At 47.1% G+C, this 21,954-nt stretch overlaps 1 protein-coding gene across 2 annotated transcripts in view; it reads right to left on the reverse strand.

The window, feature by feature from the left end:
- The window catches only part of Map2k1 (mitogen-activated protein kinase kinase 1), a 55,805-nt gene extending 34,787 nt beyond the window's left edge, over positions 1-21,018 (reverse strand). The window contains exon 1 of one of the 2 annotated variants that reach the window (XM_003463476.5): positions 20,654-21,018. In XM_003463476.5, the coding sequence (XP_003463524.1) occupies positions 20,654-20,733 (80 nt within the window). In that variant the 5' untranslated portion in view covers positions 20,734-21,018. Of the gene's footprint in view, positions 1-11,334; positions 11,638-20,653 lie in introns of those variants that run through there. The other variant, XM_013145450.3, reaches the window with a different exon arrangement.
- Between the last annotated feature and the right edge of the window lie 936 nt (positions 21,019-21,954).

Below are 21,954 nucleotides of genomic sequence, written 5' to 3' on the forward strand. Positions count from 1 at the left end.
GGCCTCCCACTTTGTGTCACAGAGGGCTGAGAGGAGACCCTAAAAGGAACATGTTCTGAAATGCATGCAAGTATTGAAGAGTCACTTTTCTAACTTTAACTTAGTTGGAAAAGGTGATTTCAGATGGCACACTGTGTTCAGTATGAATCCTCGGAGTATTACACAATCCGCCAAGGGAGGGAGGATGGAGAATAATACACTGATGACCTTGCTAAGACAACACCCCACTTCACGTCAAACTCAAGCTGTTGGCTGTGAGGAAAAGCAAGCCAAGTCCAAAACCAGCATGACTGGTATGCTTAGGACCCTGACCACTTAGGGTCAAAATTCTTCGGGGTCTCCCTACATTCAAAGAGGAAGCATGAGCTTATAGCAGACATAAAAAGACACAGCCACCAAGCTCTCCCACCTTACCACTCCCCATCTACTTCCTTTTCTTGTGAAGGAGAAATGCTCTCATCTACCCACTGCTGTGCTACATCCTGTCTCCCAGCTCCTTCCTAGACTATTCTGGAAGGATCTTTCATTCTTTCAGGCCCTCGGACCACAGCAAACTGTATGACATCTGTCCCCACCACGGTCACAGACAGTATAGTTATGGACTCTGGAAATACTTTTGGTTCCCTTTGTCCCAGACACTTTACCAAGATTTTACTTACAACAAACCAGGCAGCAGTCACATCCCTTGGTCCTGTCTGGAGGTTCCAACTAGTTCAGCCATGCTTAATCAGTCAAAAGTAACCCAAAAAAGATTCAAGCACAGTTAGCAGGCACTGGGGTACAGGCTAGTGTTACAGCACTTGTCTAGCATACATAAGACCCTACACTTCAACCCCAGCACTGGGCAAAAATAAAAATCAAACAATAAAAAAAGACCTTCAGCAGTCTGACTACCTGCTTTTGAGCTACATATCTACCATATTTGAAACACCACAATCTGATGATTTTTAGATACAAAACACATGGCATAATTACCTTTCTAGATCAACTAGTTTTGTTGGTACCAGGAATCAAACTCAGGACCCAGCACTTGACAGGCAGGTACTTCTGCCTCTGAGCTATATCCCCAGCTCGTTCTAGATTAACTGTTACGGGAAACATTAACAATGTTCTCTCCCTCTGAGTACACTTATCCTTTGCTTCCCCCACCCCATAGTTAAATCCTACCAGGGAAACCCATACAGAGATAAATCCTAGATACATTTGACTCATACAAATCTGTCAAGACATTTTAATGCCCCTTACCAAAGATAAGTAAGAGAAAATGGAAAAGCTAACAGGAAATTAAGCCAGCCTGGTGAGGAGGCTTTCACAGTGACCATGCATTTTCCTTTACTCACTGTACACTGAACATTTCACAGGACACTCCCTCCACCCCGTCCCCATCCCGAGATAGAGGCAAAGGGCAGGCAGCTAGCACAGGGCAGAAAACAGGAGGCCTGAGTTACAGAAAACTCAGAAGCCCTGAACAGCATGTAAGGCTTTACCAGACACGACACCAAGGGCCCTGCCCAGCCCCTTCCTGGGCCTAGCACACAAGGAAGGGTGAGCTGCTATGATCTTTTCCATCTCTGACATTTTAAGGACAGGCAGTCACACTCAGGGGAAAAGGAATTAAAGGTTGTGGTGGTGAAAATATAAATCCATATAATTCTATCCTGGGCCCAAAAATAGCATGGCTCAGCACAGCATTCACCTTATCAGCCTAGATTTATTATGGGGTAGGAGGGCTGGTGGGTGGTAATCACAGCCACTGACAGTGAAACCAGCTCTGTTCCCAAAGGAGTTCTGCTAAAGTGTGATTTATCCAAGAGTATCAAACAGCCCAGCAGTATGAAACCATGTTCCCGAAATTGTGTTATTGCATGAACGTAACTTTTCCCCAAATGTGATTTGCAGAGAGACTGCCAAGCTAAGAATACCACGCCTGTGGCCATCTGTCCTATCCCAGTCCCCAGAGAGGCGTGAAGAGGAATGTGACATGCCACCAGGCGCCATGTAAACTCAACCACCCCTGTCACATCCCCAGCATAAATAAGCAGCTCAAAAGCAAAGAGGCTCACCAGGCACCTGTGGTTTCTGTGCATTGAGGGGTTTTGCAAGGCAGGGAAGGTGGCCCAGCAATATGTACTCCCCCAATGTGTCCCCTCTGTGCCAAGAAGGGACTACGTCCTGAAGAGGCACGCCTGTGAGATATGCACATGTCCTCCAACAAGAAATCCGCTTCTCCACTGATCCACACATCCCCATACCTCATGGGGCTGAATGAGGAAATAAATGGATATAAAATCAACAAGTCTTGTGACTAGAGCTATGACAAATAATAGGTGAAGTCAAAGTGAAACTCCACAGACCCTGCAGTCTTGCCCTGAGGCTGAGGAGACTCTCAGGGGAGCCAAAGTGAAACTCCACAGACCCCCAAAGCCTGAAGCCCAGCCCTGGGAAAGGACTACCCTACTTTCTGGTGTCAGGTGCCTCAAGGCCTTGTTCAGCCATCAACAACACTGTTCCAGCCAGAGCTCAACCCAGTGATACAGCCCCTCACCCCCACCCCAGCCACTGAGAGATCAGGAAATTTTAAGAGGTGGAGCCCAGCACAAGGCCTTAGGTTTTAGGGCAACCTCTTGGAGGGGACAGTTGGGGCCCTGGTCCCTTCTTTTTCTCCCTTCTGCTTTTTGACCATGAGGTGAGCAGTTCTGCTCCACCATGATGTGCTTCCCTCACACAGGCCCAGAAGGACAAAGCCAATCCAGCAGGCACCAAAACCTCCAAAAACACAGGGCTAAAATCTCTCTACAAAATGACAAGGATAGCAGGTGTGGAGGTGCACACCTGTAATCCCAGCACTTGGGAGGCTGAGGCTGAGGCAGTGAGAGTTCAAGACTAGCCCATGCTACACAGTGAGCTCAAGACCAGCCTGACTGCATAGTGAGACCCTGTCTCAAAAAGACCAACAACAACAACAACAAAAAGATGATAATGTCAAGCATCTGTCACAGTGACAGAAAGCTAACTAACATGCTAGGGGAATGTGCGGTAAGGTGACAAAGTGTGAACCCAGCCTAGTGTCTGAATCACCCTGCAAAGCAAGCGTTCCACTGCTGCCTGGAATGGGGTGCAGCAGAGCTCTGAGCCAGAGTTACAGAAAAAGCTAGACTCTGACAGCAATTAAAGATTTCAACACACACGGAAGGTGGAGGAGGCCAGTGCTTGCTGGGCAGGACCATGCACTGACCCCCATCTGCAATCTCGCCACATGGAAGGAGGCCACCTCCCGGTTGTGCCACCCCGGCCAGTGACTGCCCCTCCCAGCAAGTGTGCACACCACAAAGCCCCAGAAATCCCACTTCAACTCTCAGGGAAGGCAGCAGGGCTTCCTGGGTGGCACTCGGCGGGCAGATGGCCACACCAGAGAGGCCGGGAGGAATCTATTTTAAGATACACTGTGCGCCAGTTGTTTCCTAGGAACCTTCTGTAGACTCCTGTTTCACTGCAAATAATTCTTTAGCTTCCTGCACACACTAAAAAAATCGCAAGTATGCCTAGTGTTGTCTCTATGTCTGTGTGGACAGAGAATAGCTTTAGAACCATCACTGGATGTCCTGTGGTCAGCATTCTCTCTCCTTTCACCTGGTAATGTTAAAGCACTTGCAGCTGTTACCATTAGTTCTGTTCCTCCAGCGAAGCACTTTTACACACATGGAGAGTCTATGAATGCTTCCTGCAGGGTAAGAAAAAGTTCTTATGCCCACGCTGGAGACTTAGCTCAGCAGCAAAGCACCTGCCTGGTAAGCGGAAGGTCCTGAGTTTGATTCCCGCAAAAAAATTATGCCCATTTTACAAATGTGCAAAAAGACTCAGTGAAAGAGCTTACAAGACTCAGTGTGACAAAAGATCATAAAAGGAGGGTCACAATTCAAACTCAAGTCTGCCAGGGCCAAAGCTTTTTTGCTATTCTGCACAGCCTCCAAGACTATGTTACTCAAAAGTCACAAATTCAGCCAGGTAGGGCAACACACACCTGTAATCCTAGGACCCTCAGAGTTGAGCCAGGAAGATCATAAATTTGAGCCCAGTCTGAGCAATTTCATGAGCCCCTGTCTCAAAGTTAAAATAAAAAAGGCTGGAGACAAGGGCTGGGGATTTAGCTCAGTAGCATAAGTGCCTGCCTGGCAACCACCAGGTCATGAGTTCAATCCCCGGTTCTGCAAAAAAAAAAAAAGGCTGGAGACATAGTTCAGGGCAATGACCCTGGGTTCAATCCCCAGTACTGAAAAAAAATAAATAAATAAAAAGAAACTCAAAGCAACTGCCATGTGACATGGTCAACCAACTTCTTTTAACCCCTGCTTGCAATCCTGGATTCTTACCCTGCCAAAAAATAGGAATGCAACAGAACATTTGAGATTGTTTTCAACAATAAAATTCTACTTGCTTAGAGCTGACTCGTGTCACAGGAGACTCCTATATACACGACAGACTACAGAAAGTCCTGAGAGCAGATGTCGTGTCCTATATACACGACAGGCTACAGCTATCACTGCCACCCCATCATAAGACACAAAACAGTCAAGTGCCGCGTTGACAGGTGCACCAGGAGCCAAGCTCAGATTGCACACTTCCACTCTCACACCCAGGTACTCCAAAGCATGAAGGCTCTGGAGGCTAAAGACTTTTTTGGACACCTCTGAAAAAGAGGCTTGGACTCAAATGAACCGCCGGACACTGACTCCTGGAAGCTGGGCTTTGCACTCAGCTGTTGCCTCCACAATGACACCAATCCAGGCCTTAACAGTTATCCTCCTGGACAAGCAAGCATGTGGCCCACTAACTGCCCAGCTCTCAGAAGCCTACTCCTGGCTCTCTAGAAGCCATATCAACACTACAAAACTACACAGGACGTCTTCTGGGGTTGTGCCCCACCCACCCACCCATCTCATTTGCACTAAGAAACAGGTTCCAGGGCTCCTTCCAAACATGCCCGTCACCTCTAGAAAGTCCTCTCTGTACCTTCAGGCAAGACTGGTACTTTTCTCGATACCCTACCATTGTTCCAACTTCTCCACCTCCAAGCTCTCTGAACACACTCATGCACAAAACTTCACGATTTCTTTAAGGAAACCAAAACTCGGTTTCGAAAGACAACTTTCTAAACCTGAGGCTGTTAGTTATACTGCAATCAAATGGCATATTTAGGCTTTCTATAAATAACGCCAGTACAATGCCTCCTCTTCGCTCCCACATGCTCATACCCTAGATGTGCGTGCACGCATACACGTTAGATTGCCACTTAGACACTGGAAGGTATAGTTTAAATGTCTCTAATAGCATCTACAACAAGGACATTTGCACGTGATTTTTCATTTGATTACAGAGCTTGATCTAAACTAAGCTCCTGGGGTTGTTTTGTTTTGTTTTGTTTTTGGTCTTTTTCGTTTTTATCGGTACCGGGGATCGAACTCACGACTGCGTGCTTGCAAGGCAGGCGCTTATGCCGCAGAGCTAAATCTCCAGCCCCTTAAGCTCCTGATTTTTAACTGTGAATAAGTAGACACATGGTTAGCAAATATTGACATGTAACTCAGAAAAGAACTGCCAAGTCCAAACATCTGCATCTGTTTCAATTTTCAGCAAAACCCTAGTAGCCCATCTCGTAACCCAGTGCCCGGTAGGTACTGCAAATCAGTTTGATGAGTGACCACACATATTAACACATAAATTAGAAATCTATTGTAATTTCTGTCTCAGTCTAAATCTATTTCACTCTGACACAAGTGCTATTTGCAGCAATATAAATACTAGGCAGCTGCTTGCTTTCAAAATATATACATAACTCTGTCACTCGAATTGTCCTGAAGTTGTTCTTGTTGGGAAGACAAATGGTTAGCAGCTGCAAGTTCAATTACCAAGTGCTTGGTAGGAAACCAGAGAAGGAACCGAAAAGAATCCAAGTGCCACTGCACATACCAAGCGAGGAATTCCTTCCTGCCAAGTGTCTTCCGTTTCTTTGAGGAAAGCTAATCCGGACATGCCTTCCGAACCTGGGAAAACATAGGGCTGTGCTTCAGGACAAAGAATCTAGTTTATTAAAGGCTGGGTGAAACTGGGCAAGTAGGAAGGTCTCCATTCTGCTGTTTTTAAGGGACAGCATGGCGCACGGGAAAATCCATCAGTCAGTGCATCCACAGGCTTACACTGATGTATGGCAGTGAAGTTACTTCCTTTTTTTGTTCTCCTCCTTTGCAAAACAAAGGAGCAATAATTAATTACTTGACAATAAAAAGACAAGGTTGATGGGCTTCTAGATCTGCACTGACAGAACTTTCTACTGTGATGGAAATGGAGGTGGAAATAGACTGCAACAGAGGGATGCTCCACCACCAGCCACATTTAAATATACACAGCTGCATGTGGCTCTGACAGTAGTTTTGGAAACTTCGGTTCAAGAAATCTCTAGTATTTTACGTGGGGTAGGGGTGGGGCATGAGCATTAAAATACAACAGACCTGGGCTCTAAAATTAGCTCCACCACTGCTAGTGAAATCTTGTGAAATTACCTAACTTCTCTGAGCTTTAGTTCTCTTGTGTGTATCAGAGAATACTGTGATTTTCCTTGCATAATTGTAGTGTAAACTTGAAGTCATAAATATACAAAGTCCAGATTGGCCTGTTTTAGACAGGAGCTATTTTTCTGGTAATGATCTTTATAGGTATAAAGCCTCCTGTCCCCTGACCTCATCCTCCTGCTCCTTCTGAGGTCAGAATCCAGTTTTATTACCTCCCAGATTGAAAGCTGTGGTCCAGCCCCTGCTGCCTTGCCCTCAGGAAAGCCACTGGCTCAGGACTGCTCCAGCTCCCTGGCTATGGGCAGGCCTCCAGGAACCCCAGTCCCTGCCTCTAGAACTGCTGACTTCTGGTCACCCTGTGTGCCTGTCACCACCTCTCAGCTGCTCACAGGAATTCACAAACTCTTCCCGGTAACTGCTGTGTGTCAAGCTAAAATTGTTCAGTACAACCAAAACAACTTTTGGTGGTTTCTGGTACTTTCCTCATAACTCTCCGCTTGACTGGGCTGAATGAAGATAACATAGGGCTGCCGAATCCCAGCACTCAGGAGGCTGAGGCAAGAGGATTGTTTTGAGTTCGAAACCAACCTGGGCTACAAAGTGAATTCAAGGCCAGCTTGAACTGTATAGCAAGACCCTGTCTCAAAACAAACAAACAAAAAGATGACATAGGGCTAGATTAGAGGTACCATGCTTCCCCACCACATGTGAAGCCCTGTGTTCAGTCCTCAGTCTGTCTGCATGCACACAGACACGCACACTGCACACACATATACATATATGCGCAAGGACAATGGTGTGGCTTATCTGGAATGGACTGTATTTTTAATTGCTCAGTAATGGAGAATGCCCAGCGTCAGAAATACAACTACCTACATTTATCACTAACCCAGGGTTAGTTACCAAAATAAGGCAAAAGAGACTGTTTTAGAAGGAATGCTGTTCTGCTACTTATAAAAGTGTTGCAATCTGTACTTAAATTAATATACGGATATTCCTTAACAACCTACCTATTTAATGTCTGAATCAGGGTGGGGGGGAGGTACCAAGAATCAAACTCAGGACCTCACACTTCCTTGCCAGGCAGGTGCTGTCACTGAGCTAAACCCCCGGCCCTCTTTGGACTTCTGACCACGGAATGCTGTTCACACGTCCCACCTCACACTTACGCCAGTCTTTTCCTTCATACAGTTCTGTACATCTTACTGATACAGCCTCAGTTTGTTTTTGTTTTTGTTTTTGTTTTTTTGGTGTAGTACTTTGTTTATGCAGTACTGTAATTTTTGCTGATTGAACTGTACAGTACAGTGCTATAGTTTTATGCTGTTACACATTACAGTACTGCATGCAAGAGTTATGTGAATAAAAGCTAAGTCACCAAGCTGGAGTTGCTTTGCTCATTTCTTCTGAATATTATAATGCACATACTATATAAAATTCTTCCTTTAGAGACCAACTCCTTTTTTCTTGAGACAGCCTTGCTGAGGTTCAAAACTGGCCTTGAACTCCCTGTGTAGCTCAGGCTGGCCTCGATTCAAGACACTTCTGCCTCAGCTTCCTGAGTGCCGCATCACAGTTGTGTGGCACCTGTGCGCCCAGCTGTAACCAACTCATTAAAAGACTCAGTCATAGGACTGTAAGTCAATCATTGAAGGAGGAAGGAATTTCTGTAATGTGTCAGAACTCTGCCCCAGTGGGCCTACTGGTCTTTCCTTTAGGAATAAAAGCCTTCCCTCGGCTTCAGTGGCCAAGTTTTAGCTGTGGACAAATGAGCTTCTGGCCAGGAGTGGTGATACATGCCTGGAATCCCAAGCATTCAGGAGGAAGATCCGCTGTAAGTTCGAGACCAGCCTGGGGTATACAAGGCCCTGTCTCAAAACACACACACACACACACACACACACACACACACACACACACACACACAATTAGTTTCTAAGATAAGCAGGGTAAATTTTCTAGGATACTAATAATTACTGTAATGTTAACTGCTCTCTTCTTCCTGTTTCCCCACCACTCCACAACCCCAAGAGCGAAAGCAAAGCTGAAATCCAGGCTGCTGATCTGATAGGATTTCAGTCTGGCTTTGAATAAGCCACCACACAAAAGATTGCAGTTAGCTGGAATTCCTGTTAACCTCTGAGGGCTCCCCTGTCAAAGACATTCCTGTTTTCTTTTTCCCCTACAGTGGGGAAACCCAGATTGAACCCAGGGCCTTTGCACTAAGCTGCATCCCTAGCCGTGTCTCAAGTCACTAAATTGCTCTGGCTGGGCTTGAGTTTGTGATCTTTCTGCTCCAGCCTCCCAAATGCTGAGGTTACAAGTAGGTGCCACCATGCCTGGCTACAAGGACACTTCAAAGTTTACCAATGGGTAATAAAAACAACAAAGGCAAAACTTTTGGCCCTGGACTCTTTAGTATGTTAAGGGTCTGGCTTTTTGGGTTGTTTTTTACATGGTGACCAAACCCTTAGTCTAACTGGTCTAATGTTTAAACACTAACCTGGGTATGCAAGGTCTATCTCAGCAAAAAAGGAAACATAATTAACGTGGGTCCAGACTTAGCTAAAAGGACAACCTATGAGTGGTTAATTAGCCACTTCTCCCTGCCCCAAATTTCAAGATTTAATCTGACCCAGAGCCAGGTGGATTGTTCACTCAACTGTCCCACTTTATCTGGAAAGCAAATATACTTAAGAGCCTTTGAGATTCTGAACACTTCTTGCTGACAGTTCAGATAAAACAATCCCAGAAAAGCATTCATTTCAAGGGGACTTTCAGCTGTGGTTATTTTGAAAATATCTGCTTTGAAATGAGTTGATCCCTGGTACCACCAAAACAAAAAAAAAAAAAAAACCTCTGACATTATGACACTTAAAAATAAGCATCCCTCTCCCATCCACCCTGTTTCCTTATTCTTTTTCAGTTGGTCATTTATGAGTGTACACAGAGGTACTTTTCCAAACCTTCAGTTTACTATTTGAAAACAAAAAGAAAAAAAAAATTGGAATATTGAGTAAAGTCACCAAATTCAATATTGAGGAAACTGGGAAATCTTTTAAACCAGTGGGTATCCTGAATGAAAACGCACACTGTCTGTATACAGACACAGCAGGAGGAGAGCAGGCCTGCCCAGCCCCCCTCCATCCACCCCAGCAGCCCAGCCCTGCCAGGCCCTGGCCTCCCAGTTTCCCAGAAGGCACAGAGCTCCACAGGCTCCAACCGCCAGCCCCGCCTGCTCTGCTTCCTGCTCCTGGGGAGGAACGGCAGAGTTCCGGACAGGAAGATTCTAGGACCCTGCCGTATCAAGCGCGCCCAAAGATGCTACAGTAGCCTCCAGAGGAAACCAAGGTGAAAATGTTCAAAACTGCCAAGTGTGGCAGCGAGTATCTGTAATCTATAATCCCAGTACTCTGGAGGATGAGGCAGGAGGATTCCCTAAATTTTAGTGCAGCCTGGGCTATACAGTGAGTTCAAGGCCAAATGGGCCTACATACTTGAGACTGTCTCAAAAAACTAAAAAAATTTTTTAAAAGTTCAAAGTTTCAGAGGTGCCACTAGCAAATCCAAAAATGCATCCGTACACAACCAAAAAGATACCAGACAAAATAAGGGAACTTAAAGCTACAGGATATAAATAACTCAAACAAATCAAATCTTAGTCAAGGGGCCAGGCATACAGCTCAGCAGCAAAGCACCTGGCTGGCAAGTGCGAGGTCCTGAGTTCAATTCCCAGTATCTACCCCCCAAAAAACATAGTAAAGGTGAAAAATATAAATTCAGAAATGTTCAATCACAACCACATTAAAATAAAAGGTAACAAATTAACTCGGGGCACAAGAAAATTATTTGGAAGTGTCACACCATCCTACACAAAGAAATGCAAAGATACCATATGAAAATAATTTCCTTTAACCATATTAAATGCAAAAAAACTATCAAAACTACATAGAATTACAAAGAAACTTTAGAATTAAAGCAATACCGTAAAGATCAACTACTGTAAAAATAAACCTGAAGGCTGGGGATTTAGCTCAGCAGCATAAATGCCTGCCTGGCAAGCGTGAGATCGTGAGTTCAATCCATGGTACCAAAAATAAAAAATTAAAAAAATTTAAAAAAAAATAAACCTGAAAACCTGCTGAGTATGGTAGCGCACGCCTGTGATATCAGCACTCAGGAGGCTGAGGCAGGAGGATCACCTGGAGTTCAAGGCCAGCTTGAACTACACAGAGAATTCAAGGCCAGCCTGAAATATACTTTGACACCATGTCTCAAAAAAGAAAGAAAGAAAGAACCTGAAGATGTGAATATACAAGAAGCATATTCACATAATTAATATTTAATAAATTTCATAGACTAGAATTCATCATGGAGAAAAAACATCTCACCCCAAACACAATCAACTCCAAGTGGGACAGAGTTAACTGTTAGCTGTAAGGAAAAGAAAAGGGCAGTAGGAGGAAGCCACGTACCCCAGCTAGTTGTGGAGAGGTGACAGACACCTAAATGCTAAGAAAAGTAGATTGTCCCAAGCAAGACAATCTTTTGAGAATTACCAAAAAATTAATATAATATTAAATCTTAACGTAATATTAAATATTTATTAATATAAACATTAATTCACATAATATAAATTAAATGTAACTGCATAAAATATGAAGCACATAAAAACTATTAGAAATCTCTATTTTTAAACAATCAGCAGGAGGAAAGCTTGGAGGTGACTTTTCCAAATGCTCTGGGGCCCCAGACGCCCGCGCCCTACCTCTCCAGCTTCATCCTGGCCCTGCACGCGCGCTCCTCCCGGGACCTGCAACCCGCAGTATCTCCGCTCTTGCCTGCGCGGGCGGGCGGGCGCACACCCTGCACCCTCTTCCTGCCACGCCCCCTTGCCAGGGAAATCCTAGCCACCATGTGCGTCCACCTCCGGGCGTAACCTCCTTCCGACAAGCAGCAGACAGTGCCCTCTTTGTAACCTCTTCTTTGGGGCCCCTCCCCGCTCCCCGTTAGACGCTCCGCATTAGCCGTGAAGCACCGAGGAGGCAGAGCTGCCTCCCGGCAGCGCCCAGGTCAATGCGCGCCAACAGTGGGCACAGGGAAACGTTGAGGTGCCACACAGTTCGGAGTGGAAAAGACGCTAACAGGGAAGGAAAGCCAGCTGTCTCTAAAGAAGCCCTTACACCGCCTATTAATCTATCAAAAAAAAATTAAACCTTCATTTAAAACGCCTGAGCTTTACAACAGCTGAAACACACATTTTTCAACTGTTTTTTGGAACACACTCGTTAATATGTAACAGGAGCACAGCATGGCTCACTGCCCTGACTTGGTGGGTGAATTCATCTGAAAGCAAAATAAAATAACGTGGTTCAAACATCGTCTACTTCGAGTACCACTGAGTAAAGATCTGGAAACCACCCAAATTAAATCAACCACTTCCTTTGGCAGACTTTATCACATTCTACTCTTCATCCACCAAAAATTCTACGTGGGAAGGTTGTGTTCGTGAGTAAAACGGGGGGGGGGGGGGGGGTCCTCAGCAGCTGATCCCCACCATCTAAAAAAAGACTATCATGGAATCCAAAGGGTTAAGAACCCAAAACCTGCGGGTTGTTTCTTAAAAGGTGCAAATGCAGGGAAGTTTCTAAAGTGTTGTTGCCAAAAAGGTGACCTTAAGAAGGGCTGTTCCAGCCTGGTCCTCGTGAGTCCCCAGCCCCAGGCAGCCTGCACTCACCGGGACTCCCTTCCCAACTGTGAGGCAGTCACCCCAGGTTCCAGAGCTCCCCAGGGGAACCCACGGCCCAGGATCAGCACTCCTGCCCCCCCCACCCCGGCTCCCCCAGCATGGGAGGACACCTGCTACTTTACAACAGAATGCCATTCACCCTGGAAGAGACACCAGGGTGGACAGGTCCCTCCAACAGCTCTCCTGGGACCAGGAAGGGACAGGACACAGGCCAGAAGCACAAATGACACAGGCCAGAGGCACAAACATGAACTGAGGGGTGGCGGGAAAGCCAGGAGGATTTCTGGAAGGGGACAGGTGGGACAAAATAGGGACCCAGGCTTCCTCCCCAAGCTCTCTGAGCTCACCACCTGCAGGCAGGCCCAGCTCAACCTGTGCATGCAGAAGTGGCGGAAAGGACTCCGGTTCACACAGGAAGACAGACAGGCTGGTGGCAAGTGAGCCTCAGTCTGCGGGAGCAGAGTTTATGCACACTGCACCAGAGCCCGAGGTCCAAACAGGCACGCTCCCCGATAAAGTTAAAGGGGGAGAGATGCTGATGATATGCTCAGGAAATAAGGAATTAGATGGTAACACAGTAATAAGAAGTGACTCATCAAGAGACAACAAGATTGTGCCGGGCATGGTGGCTCACGCCTGTAATCCCAGCACTCGGGAGGCTGAGGCAGGAGGACTGTTGCGAGTTCGAGACCAGCCTAGGCTACAAAATGAGCTCAAGGCCAGACTGAACTGCACAGCGAGACCCTGTCTCAAAAACACAAAAAAAAAAAAAAAAAGAGAGAGACAAGATTGCCTAGATTGCAGTGGGTTTAGCTCAGCAGCCTAAGTGCCTGCTTGGCAAACTCAACGTCTTGAGTTCAATCCCAGGCACAAAAAAAAAAAAAAAAAAAAGACAAGATTATGCAAGGCACAGTGATGCACATCTTGCAATCCCAGCACCTGGGAGGCTGAGACAGTTAGACTGTAACACCGAGGTCAGTCTGGCCTACACAGTGACTTTAAGGACAGACTAGACCTCATAGTGAGACCTAATCTGAGAAAAAAAAACAAGAGATGGAGGAAGTGAGGGGAGAGGGAAAGTTGTGCTCAATGTGAGGTATATTACACAAGAGAGACCAGAAATACAAAGAGATCTGGAAATGAGCAAGTTTGAGCAGACATCAAAAAGGCCACAGCTAGCGGTGTTGACAAATCTGTAGTCCCAGCTGCTTGGAGGCTAGGGCAAGAGGATCACAAATTCCAGTTGGCCTAGGCAATTTAGCAAAATCCTGTCTTGAAATGATACTTAAAAGGGGTTATGGATGCAGCTAAGGACCTTCTGCATTCAATCCGAAAAATAAAATAACACAGAATATAAGTCTTGGGATGAATTTCATTCTTTCGGTATTTTGTTTTTTAATTTTATCACGAATTTTTGCAAATATACAAAAAACAGAAAAAATACAGCCAGGCATGGTGGTATGCACCACAGGTCCCAACTCTCAGGAGGCTGAGGCGGACAGTTTTACCCCAGGCACTACTGGCAAGTCTCATTTCAAAGCCAAGTTACACTTCTCTAGCTGCTCTCTGGGACTGAACTCTGCTGGTTTAAACTGGCTCATCTGGGGGAGATCAAAGTTCTGTCCGTAACTAAAAACTAAGTTCTTACATTGGAGGATTTTTTTTTTTTTAAACAAGGATGACAAGGACTCAGGGAAACCAAGCAAGCAGCTCGCCTCCCTGGTTAAGTGGCTGTGGTGTGGCAGACTGCAGTCCTTCCAGGGGGAGAACCACCAGTGTCTTCTGAGATCCACACCATGCTGGAACTTAGGACACTGGGAAACCAAGCAACCAGCCTGCCTCCCTGCTAAGCAATAGTGAACCCAGTGAACCTACTGGTGCACGGCCTAGAGTCAAACATCCCACTTCCTCTACCTCCCTTCCCCTCTCCCTCCGTTAGCAAATGGGAACCAGACATCTGAGCATCTCTTGGGAGGTTGACCATAGCAAATAAGGGGGATTTCCTTCTACCATCTCTTTGAAGGCAAATATTTTTATTACTGTTTTGCTTTATTGTGATTAATGGTACTGCTCTATTCAATATTCTGTTTTTATAAGTTCTATAATGGGGGCTAGGGATTTAGCTCAGCGGCATAAGCGCCTGCCTTGCAAGCAGGCAGTCGTGGGTTCGATCCCTGGTACCGATAAAAAGGAAAAAGACAAAATAAATAAGTTCTATAATGTTCTGTATTTCATTTTATTTTGATATATGTGATTGAAAGAACAACTATTGTAAAGATAATGAAATATACTGTGAAAACTATGACTGTTATTTCGGTAACCTGCTGTGAAGTTCTGTACCAATTTCACTACACTGTCTCAGTTGGCTTTATTCTGTCTTGTTCTGTTGTATTTTACTACTTTCAAAATAAAAAAAAAATTAAACAAAAAAAAGAATGACAAGGACTCTTGTTACGCTGATTGCTAGAGTATGAGACACTATTGCTACACTCTGTATTTTTTTATTATTTGACTAACTGTATGGAAAGCTGTCAGTGAAGACTTCATTAAAAGGTGGATTTCTAATCCGATCAGAATAAAATAATTATAGAACCAAGAAGTGATCTACCAGCATAACTCTAGCATGACACAGAATTGCTCAGAAAGGGCGATTGCTGTAGGTCTAGCTACTTGGAAGACTGAGACAGGAGGATCACTTGAGCCCAGGAATTTGAGCCAGCTTGGGCAACCTAATGAGACTATGTCCCAATAAAAAAGAGGAGGAGGAGAAGAAAGAAAGAAGAAAGGGGGCAGGGAGAGGAAGGAAGGGGAAGGGAAGGAGAAAGGAAGAAGCCAGGTGTGGTGGCTCACCCCTATAATCCCAGCACTTGGGAGGCTGAGGCAGGAAGATGGCCCTGAGGCCAACCTGGGCTACATGCTGACTTCAAGGCCAGCTTGAACAACCTGAACTACACACACACTACACTCCCCTCATCGAAGCATTTTAAACAGGGCAGCTGGGCTCCATGGCACAGTGGTCGCACCACCAAAGTGGTGACAACGATGATGATGGTGGTGGTGGTGGTGGTTATATAATGATGACAGGAAGTGAGGGGCATCCCCAACACAGGAGACCCTGAGCAGACAGAGAGAGGGAAGTGGTCCACTGTGGGCAAGGTGAGGACAGCTAGGGCTGCTCAGTGGAGGCCACAGCAAGTAAACTGGGAAGGGAGAATCACACAGAATATGTGGGGCAGATCCCACAGCTACTCTATTGTCCTTCTCTTTCAGAGGAAAATCAGGCCAGGAGCGGCGGTAATCCCAGCAATCCAGAGGCTGAAGCAGGAGGATCTCTGAAAATTAAGGCCAGCCTTGGGTTGAATAGCGAGTTGAAGGTCAGGCCAAACTTCAGAAGGAAACGTGGCAAGCACAAGGTTGTGAGTTCAATCCCTAATACCAAACAAACAAACAAACAAAAAAACTCAAAGGGAAAGTGGAAGGTGTTTATGTTCAAACAAGAGCTCACCCTGCTGCAGGCCACGTCTTCCTGAATCTCAGCCACTTCTGTCCCCACTCTAGCAACAGAGCTTCCTCCCCAGACTGCAGGCTCCACAGGACTGACTCATGGACACCGCTCTACATAGCATGACAAGCAGGCAGACACATTCGAGTTCAAAACTGCAAAACCACTTCACACGCTGATAATGAGCATGCGCACAACTCAGAAAAAAACAGGAGACCCCAGCACATCCGCGGGTCTCCCCCAAGCATGCCTTTCCCTGCCCTCTGCACTGATAGTCATGCGTCCTTGCAAACCCACCTGGCAGGACTACCAATATAGAAATTGCACTCGGAGTCCGGCAATTAGGTCTGAGTGGCAAGGTTACAAGGCAACAGATCAGAATCCAAAATCCCAGACAGCACCCAAGCCAAGCACTGCCCCTGTGACATCCCAGCACCTGAGGCTTTCCAAGTATGTTCAGGGCTCCAAAACAGCCCAATGCTTTCATCAGGGAACGCGCTCCTACTGTGTGCTGGGTACCATGCATTCCATGCACTGAGCAAGACGAACAGCAAAGCCCAACCATCCTGACCTTTTTAGGAGGTTGGAGACAAATGAAAGCGTCCTATTCGACATTAGCTAGTGGCCAGTGCTGTGAAGAAAAAGGCAAATTATGAAGCACAGTGCGCTGGGGTGCTGAGTGGGGAATGGAGAAAACAGAGGGCCTGAGCAGGCAGGCTCTGAGGCCCTCGAGCTCAGGCCCCACTTCACAGATAAGAAAACTAAGAATCTCGGGGCTGGGGATTTAGCTCAGCGGCATAAGCGCCTGCCTTGCAAGCAGGCAGTCATGAGTTCGATCCCTGGTACCGATTAAAAGAAAAAAAACAAAAAAAAAAAAAGAAAAAAGAAAGAAAACTAAGAATCTCAGAGGTCAAAGGTCCGTTGTGGGGCGCATGCCTGGAATGCCAGTGCTCCAAGAGGCTGAGGTAGGATAGATCTTCATGTTGGAGCATAGCCCAAGCAATTTAGAGAGATCCTACTTCAAAATAAAAAAACAAAAGGATGAAGTATGTTGCTCAGTGTAAAGAGCCAGGGTTCAGCCCTCAGTAAAAGAAAAAAAAAGAGCCCTGGGCTGGGGGTGCGATTCAGCGGCAGACTCCCCGCCTAGCTTGCACAGTGCTCTAGACCTGATCCTCAGTACTCCAACAAATTTTAAGTTAAACTTTAAACGAATAAATAAATCACACAGTGGTCTCATCTTAGAAAGAGAAGCAAGGTACGCTAAGACCCAGCAATCCCTTCTTTAGTGCCTGGGATGAAATCTACACCTTCCGCCTTAGCTGAGTTCTCCACCTCCAGCTTGTCCTCAGTGCCCCCATCTGGCTCCCAAGCAGGCCCTGCAGGGAGCTCTCCCAAGGACGGGCTCCGCAGACAGCACGCAGTCAGGCAGCTGGAACCAGGAGTCCATTGCAGGAGAAGAGAGAAGGCACAGCACATGCACATGGCTGCTCACACTGCAACCACGAGAAACAATGGCCTAGAGACACGAAGCATTTTCAAAAGTGCTGGGCAGGCTGCTCATACTGGTGATTCCAGTGCTCAGAGGACTGAGGCAGAGGACAGCCGAGACCTGGAAAACAGCCTAGATTACATAGTAAGAACCTCAAAAATACATGGATTGGGCCAGGGATACAGCTCAGTGGCACAGCACCCGCCTGGCAAGCATAAGGTCCTGAGTTCAATTCCTAGCACCCCCCTCCAAAAAAAAACAAAAAAACAGATGGACAAATAAGGTAGGGGAATACAGCTTAGTGCAAAGGTCCTAGGTTCCAATACCCACACACACACTAGAAAAGGGGCATGAGAGAGAGGGTGAACTTTAGATGAGGTGGTGTGAGCACCTCTGAGGAAATGACAATGTGCACTGTCACATTGTGAGGAGGTGCACTGCCTGGCTGGGCACAGGAGGGATGCATCACCCCAGACAAAGGGAGGAACACATGCAAGGCCAGAGGGCGTGCCAGCTGCACCCCTGAGGAAGTGAAAGTGGGCAGTGGAGGCCAGGGGAGGAGCTCAGGAAATATGGTTAGGAGACTTGGGTGGCACTGGGGGACACAGCAGGCAAATCACTAAGGTCACAGGACCCAATTCTAACTGCCCAGCACCAACAAAGCCTCCTGAACAGAGAAAGATATAACCTTATCCCAGTAGACTTCATTTTCATACTTAGGGTCTCAGAAGTATTTTTGTAACATTTACAAGAAATATTTTTGCTTTTTTCTTTCCAGGATACACTCCCCACCCCTTCTCAAACTTCAGGCCCCACTTCCCCATCCAGGTCCAAGAAGGGTCACTGAGATGGTAGAGATAAACTCAAGGGACAGTGATGTGGACAACTGTATACCAAGAGCTCGCATTGTCAAAGGGCTCTTGTACCTTTTTGTTATGGTTCTTTTTGAGATAGGTTCTGCTATGCAGTTCAGGCAGGCCTCAAATTCAGCAATCCTCCTTCCTCAGCCTCCTGAGTGCTGAGATTCTAGGCATGCACCACCATGCCCAACTGGATCTGTGTTCCTTAGTTGGTGGGTCTGATGATGTTTAAAACATGTGCTGTGGTGAGTCAAGGATTTCATTCAGTGTTAGAGCACATGTCTAGCAGGCATGAGTCCCTACATTTGGTCCTCAACATCAAGAAAACCAAAACAAAAAATTGTGAAACTGTGTGGTCTTATCACAGAAAACATGAGGGCAACAGAGTTCCTCCTGCTGGCAGCCTGATGTGGAGAGGCAGCGCATGAGCAGCTCCCTCAGAAGCCTCCCCTCATGATGCTAGGAAACACAGGGAACAGTCCCTGTTTGTCCTCAGCAGCCCACAGCGAGATGCCTCCCACTGCGACACGGCCATGAGTCACAGAGATGGGTGCAGGTGGCAAGCCAGGGAGGGCTGTTTGTCCAGAACCACCGCACACATCCACCACCACAGATGGAAATTACCTCCTGGCATCCTCCTCACAACTCAGCTTCTACCAGTGACAAAGCCCAGCAGCCAACATTTTTGGAAAGCTTACTATGAAATAACTCATTTAACTGTCAAAACTCCCCTACCAAGGCACTATTATTAGCCCTATTTTTTTTTTAAAGCCAATCAAATTTAGCAGTGGGGGGGGTGGTATACCAACGTTAGTGACACTAATGTTAATAAGTTCTGATAACCCACTGATTAGCCCTATTTTTGCAGATGAAAAAAATAAAACCTCAGGGACACTAAGAGATCACAAACTTACAGTAAGAGCTGGGCTTCAAACCCAGCCCAACCTTTCCATCACTGTTTAGGTCCTCCCAGCCCTACTGAAATTTTGCTGCCGATTTTCTTTTCCTTATGCTCTCTGTACCGTTTTCTTTGGATGAAATACCCCATCTCCTTGCAAGGATGATGGACACCATAGTCAAAAAGGGCCATGAAGTCACTGACAGATCCCCCATCCTTAGGTGTGGACTCGATGTCTGTTTCAGGGGACTAACCACTGTACCATCCACTGAACAAACATTCCAATGCAAACCATCAATGTACAAGTCAACAGCAAGCAAAACAGCCATGAGGGTGCTGAGGGGCTGCAACAGGGGAACCTGGCTAGGCTCACACAGTGCACAGCCCACCGCTGGCCTTGTGACCAGCACACAGAGGGACAGTTCCCAAGCCCACAGGTCCAGAGTTATTGAAGCCTAGGGAAAGGACACAGGAGTCACCAAAGGACAGCATGTCAAGCCTACTTTGTTCATTTGTCAACTGTCTTCCTAAAGCCATCAGCATACTGGGAAAGATTAAGAGCCTGATTGGAGAGAGGAACCCCAGTACTCTGATAGGCTGAGGCAGGAGGATGCAGAACTTAAAGCCCTACCTGGGCAATGCAGGAATTTAGCATAAATAATAACAAAAGGCTCAAGATAAATAACAAAAAAATTAACAAAGTGCTCAGTGTCAAAGCTTTAGGTGCAATCACTAGACTGGGGGAAAAAAAGGCCAATCTTCTCTGGTTATTCCTCCACGCAGGCCCATCCTTCACAGGTGTGTTCCTTACACCACAGTGCTTTGAAAACTCAGAAACCCCACAAAACAGCCTTCTGAAATTCAAGTCCTGATTGTGAGCAACGTCAGAGGCTAAAAAGATGCAGCTCCTTGTATGTGGTCTCCATGATCAGGGCGCTCTCCTCCTGAATAAGTTTAGGGCTCATAGTCCTGTAAGGAAAGCCCCGGGAGTCACTGGGGAGGAAAAGAGGTTTTGCTCCGTAGTTGTTCTTAGGGGAGGGGGTTGTTGTTGTTTGTGTTGTTTTTGTTTTTGAGACACTGCCTCACTATCTTTGCTTTGTAGTTTAGGGGCCTATCTTGAATGCACTCTGTAACCCAGGCCGGCCTCGAACTCACAGTGATCCTCCTGCCTCAACCTCTCTGAGTGCTGGGATCGGACAGTTTGTCGAATGAACGAACGATAGACCAGACAAGAGAAACGCTACTCCCTTCCAGGAAGACAGTTCCCAGGAAAAAGCCAAGGACAGAGAGTCCCTCCCAAGTCATTACCGGAAAAACCCTAGAAAAGTCTGCTCCCACCCGCCAGGGAGCGTCCTGCTCCGGGCCCCACAGGTGTCAGGCGCGAGGATGAGGACGGGCCTGGACAGGTGTCAAAAGCCTCGGCGCGACCTCAGCCTTGCCAGACAGCCGCTCCCCCAATCCCGTCACAGGCCGGAGTCCTGGGGCCCGCGTTAGCCACAGACGAGGGGCGAGGGCCCAACGGGACAAGCTGCTCAGAGCCCGCAGGGAAATCGAGGCTCGCCGCGCCTCGCCTCGCCCGGCCCACTCACTCGGCCGAGCTGGTCCCGTTCACCGCCGAGCCGTCGGGGGCCGGGTTCAGCTGGATGGGCGTCGGCTTCTTCTTGGGCATCTTGCGCGGCGACGGCGTCTCAGCTCCGAACGAGGGCGGGACGGGTGGCGGCCGCGGCCCGGGATGCCTTCCGGGAGGTCCAGGCGGCAATGCCCACGGAAGGCTGCGCGCTCGGCCGCCCGAGCTCTCTCCCTGTTCCCTCAGTCACGGGCGCTCGCGGGCGGTCAACCTCGCCGCGCACGCTGCACAGCGAAGCCGAGGAAAAGCCGCCGCCGGGGCCGCCGCCTTCGTCCGGCCTCTCCACTCGGCCGTCCCGGTGGGGGGAGGACTCAAGGAGGAGGGCGGTCCCGACGAAGACACGCCCCCGACCCGCTGCAGCGCTTCCCTCGCGCCCGGTTGGCTCCGCCCCCGACGCCTTGCCCGCAGCCAATGGGAACGAAACTCGGTAGCAGATTACGCGGAAATACGTCACGGGGGCGCGGCGCGACGGCCTGGAGGCGGGGCGCGGCGTGCTGTCTCTCTAGCGCCCTCTGCTGCCCAAGGCGCGCAGCCATTCAAGAGACGGAGGTAGTACGTGCTGGTACCCTCTAGGAGCCTCATGGTTCCTAGCTGGGGCCAGTGAGGTCCCCTCCTCAGCTGTACAAGACGTCCCTCTTGCCTAGCGCTGGCCAGAGTCACGTTGACAGAGACGAAAAAATAGCACAGTGTCACATGCATGTAATCACCACACGTTCCAGGTCTGTCTGGGCTTCGTAGTAAGCTTAGATCCAGCCTACACGAATAGTGAGAACTTGTCTCAAAAAAACAAAAAAAGAATTGAAATTAACTTTTTCTTTTTTTTTTTTTTGAAATTAACTTTTTCAAAACAATATATCAACAAGGTAAGGGTATCTAAATTTGGGTGTAATTTCATATTTAGTAATGCAAATAAAAATAATGAGTACTTTTAGCAATTCATTGAAAATACTTAAATTTTTTGTTGTTTTTGAGGCAGGGTCTCACTTTGTAGCACAAGTTGACCTTGAATTATGTAACTTGTTGGTCTCAAACTCATGACCATCCTCCTTCCTCAGTCTCCCGAATGCTGGGATTGCAGGAATATGCCACTCTACCCAGTTTAATTAAAAGAAATTTTAAGGCCTCACTTTCACCCTGTAAAAAAATAGTATGAAGTTCCTTCCAGAACTGAAATACTTGGATTCCGTGGCAGCTGTGTAGGCTCAGCCTCCAAGAACTATTGTTCTTAAGCCTTCCTCTTGGCCTGAGACAGTCCAGATCAAG

Source organism: Cavia porcellus, unplaced genomic scaffold, assembly GCF_034190915.1.
Source record: "Cavia porcellus strain 051 isolate PalLab524CR breed Dunkin Hartley unplaced genomic scaffold, mCavPor4.1 scaffold_37, whole genome shotgun sequence".
Classification (NCBI taxonomy): Eukaryota; Metazoa; Chordata; class Mammalia; order Rodentia; family Caviidae; genus Cavia; species Cavia porcellus.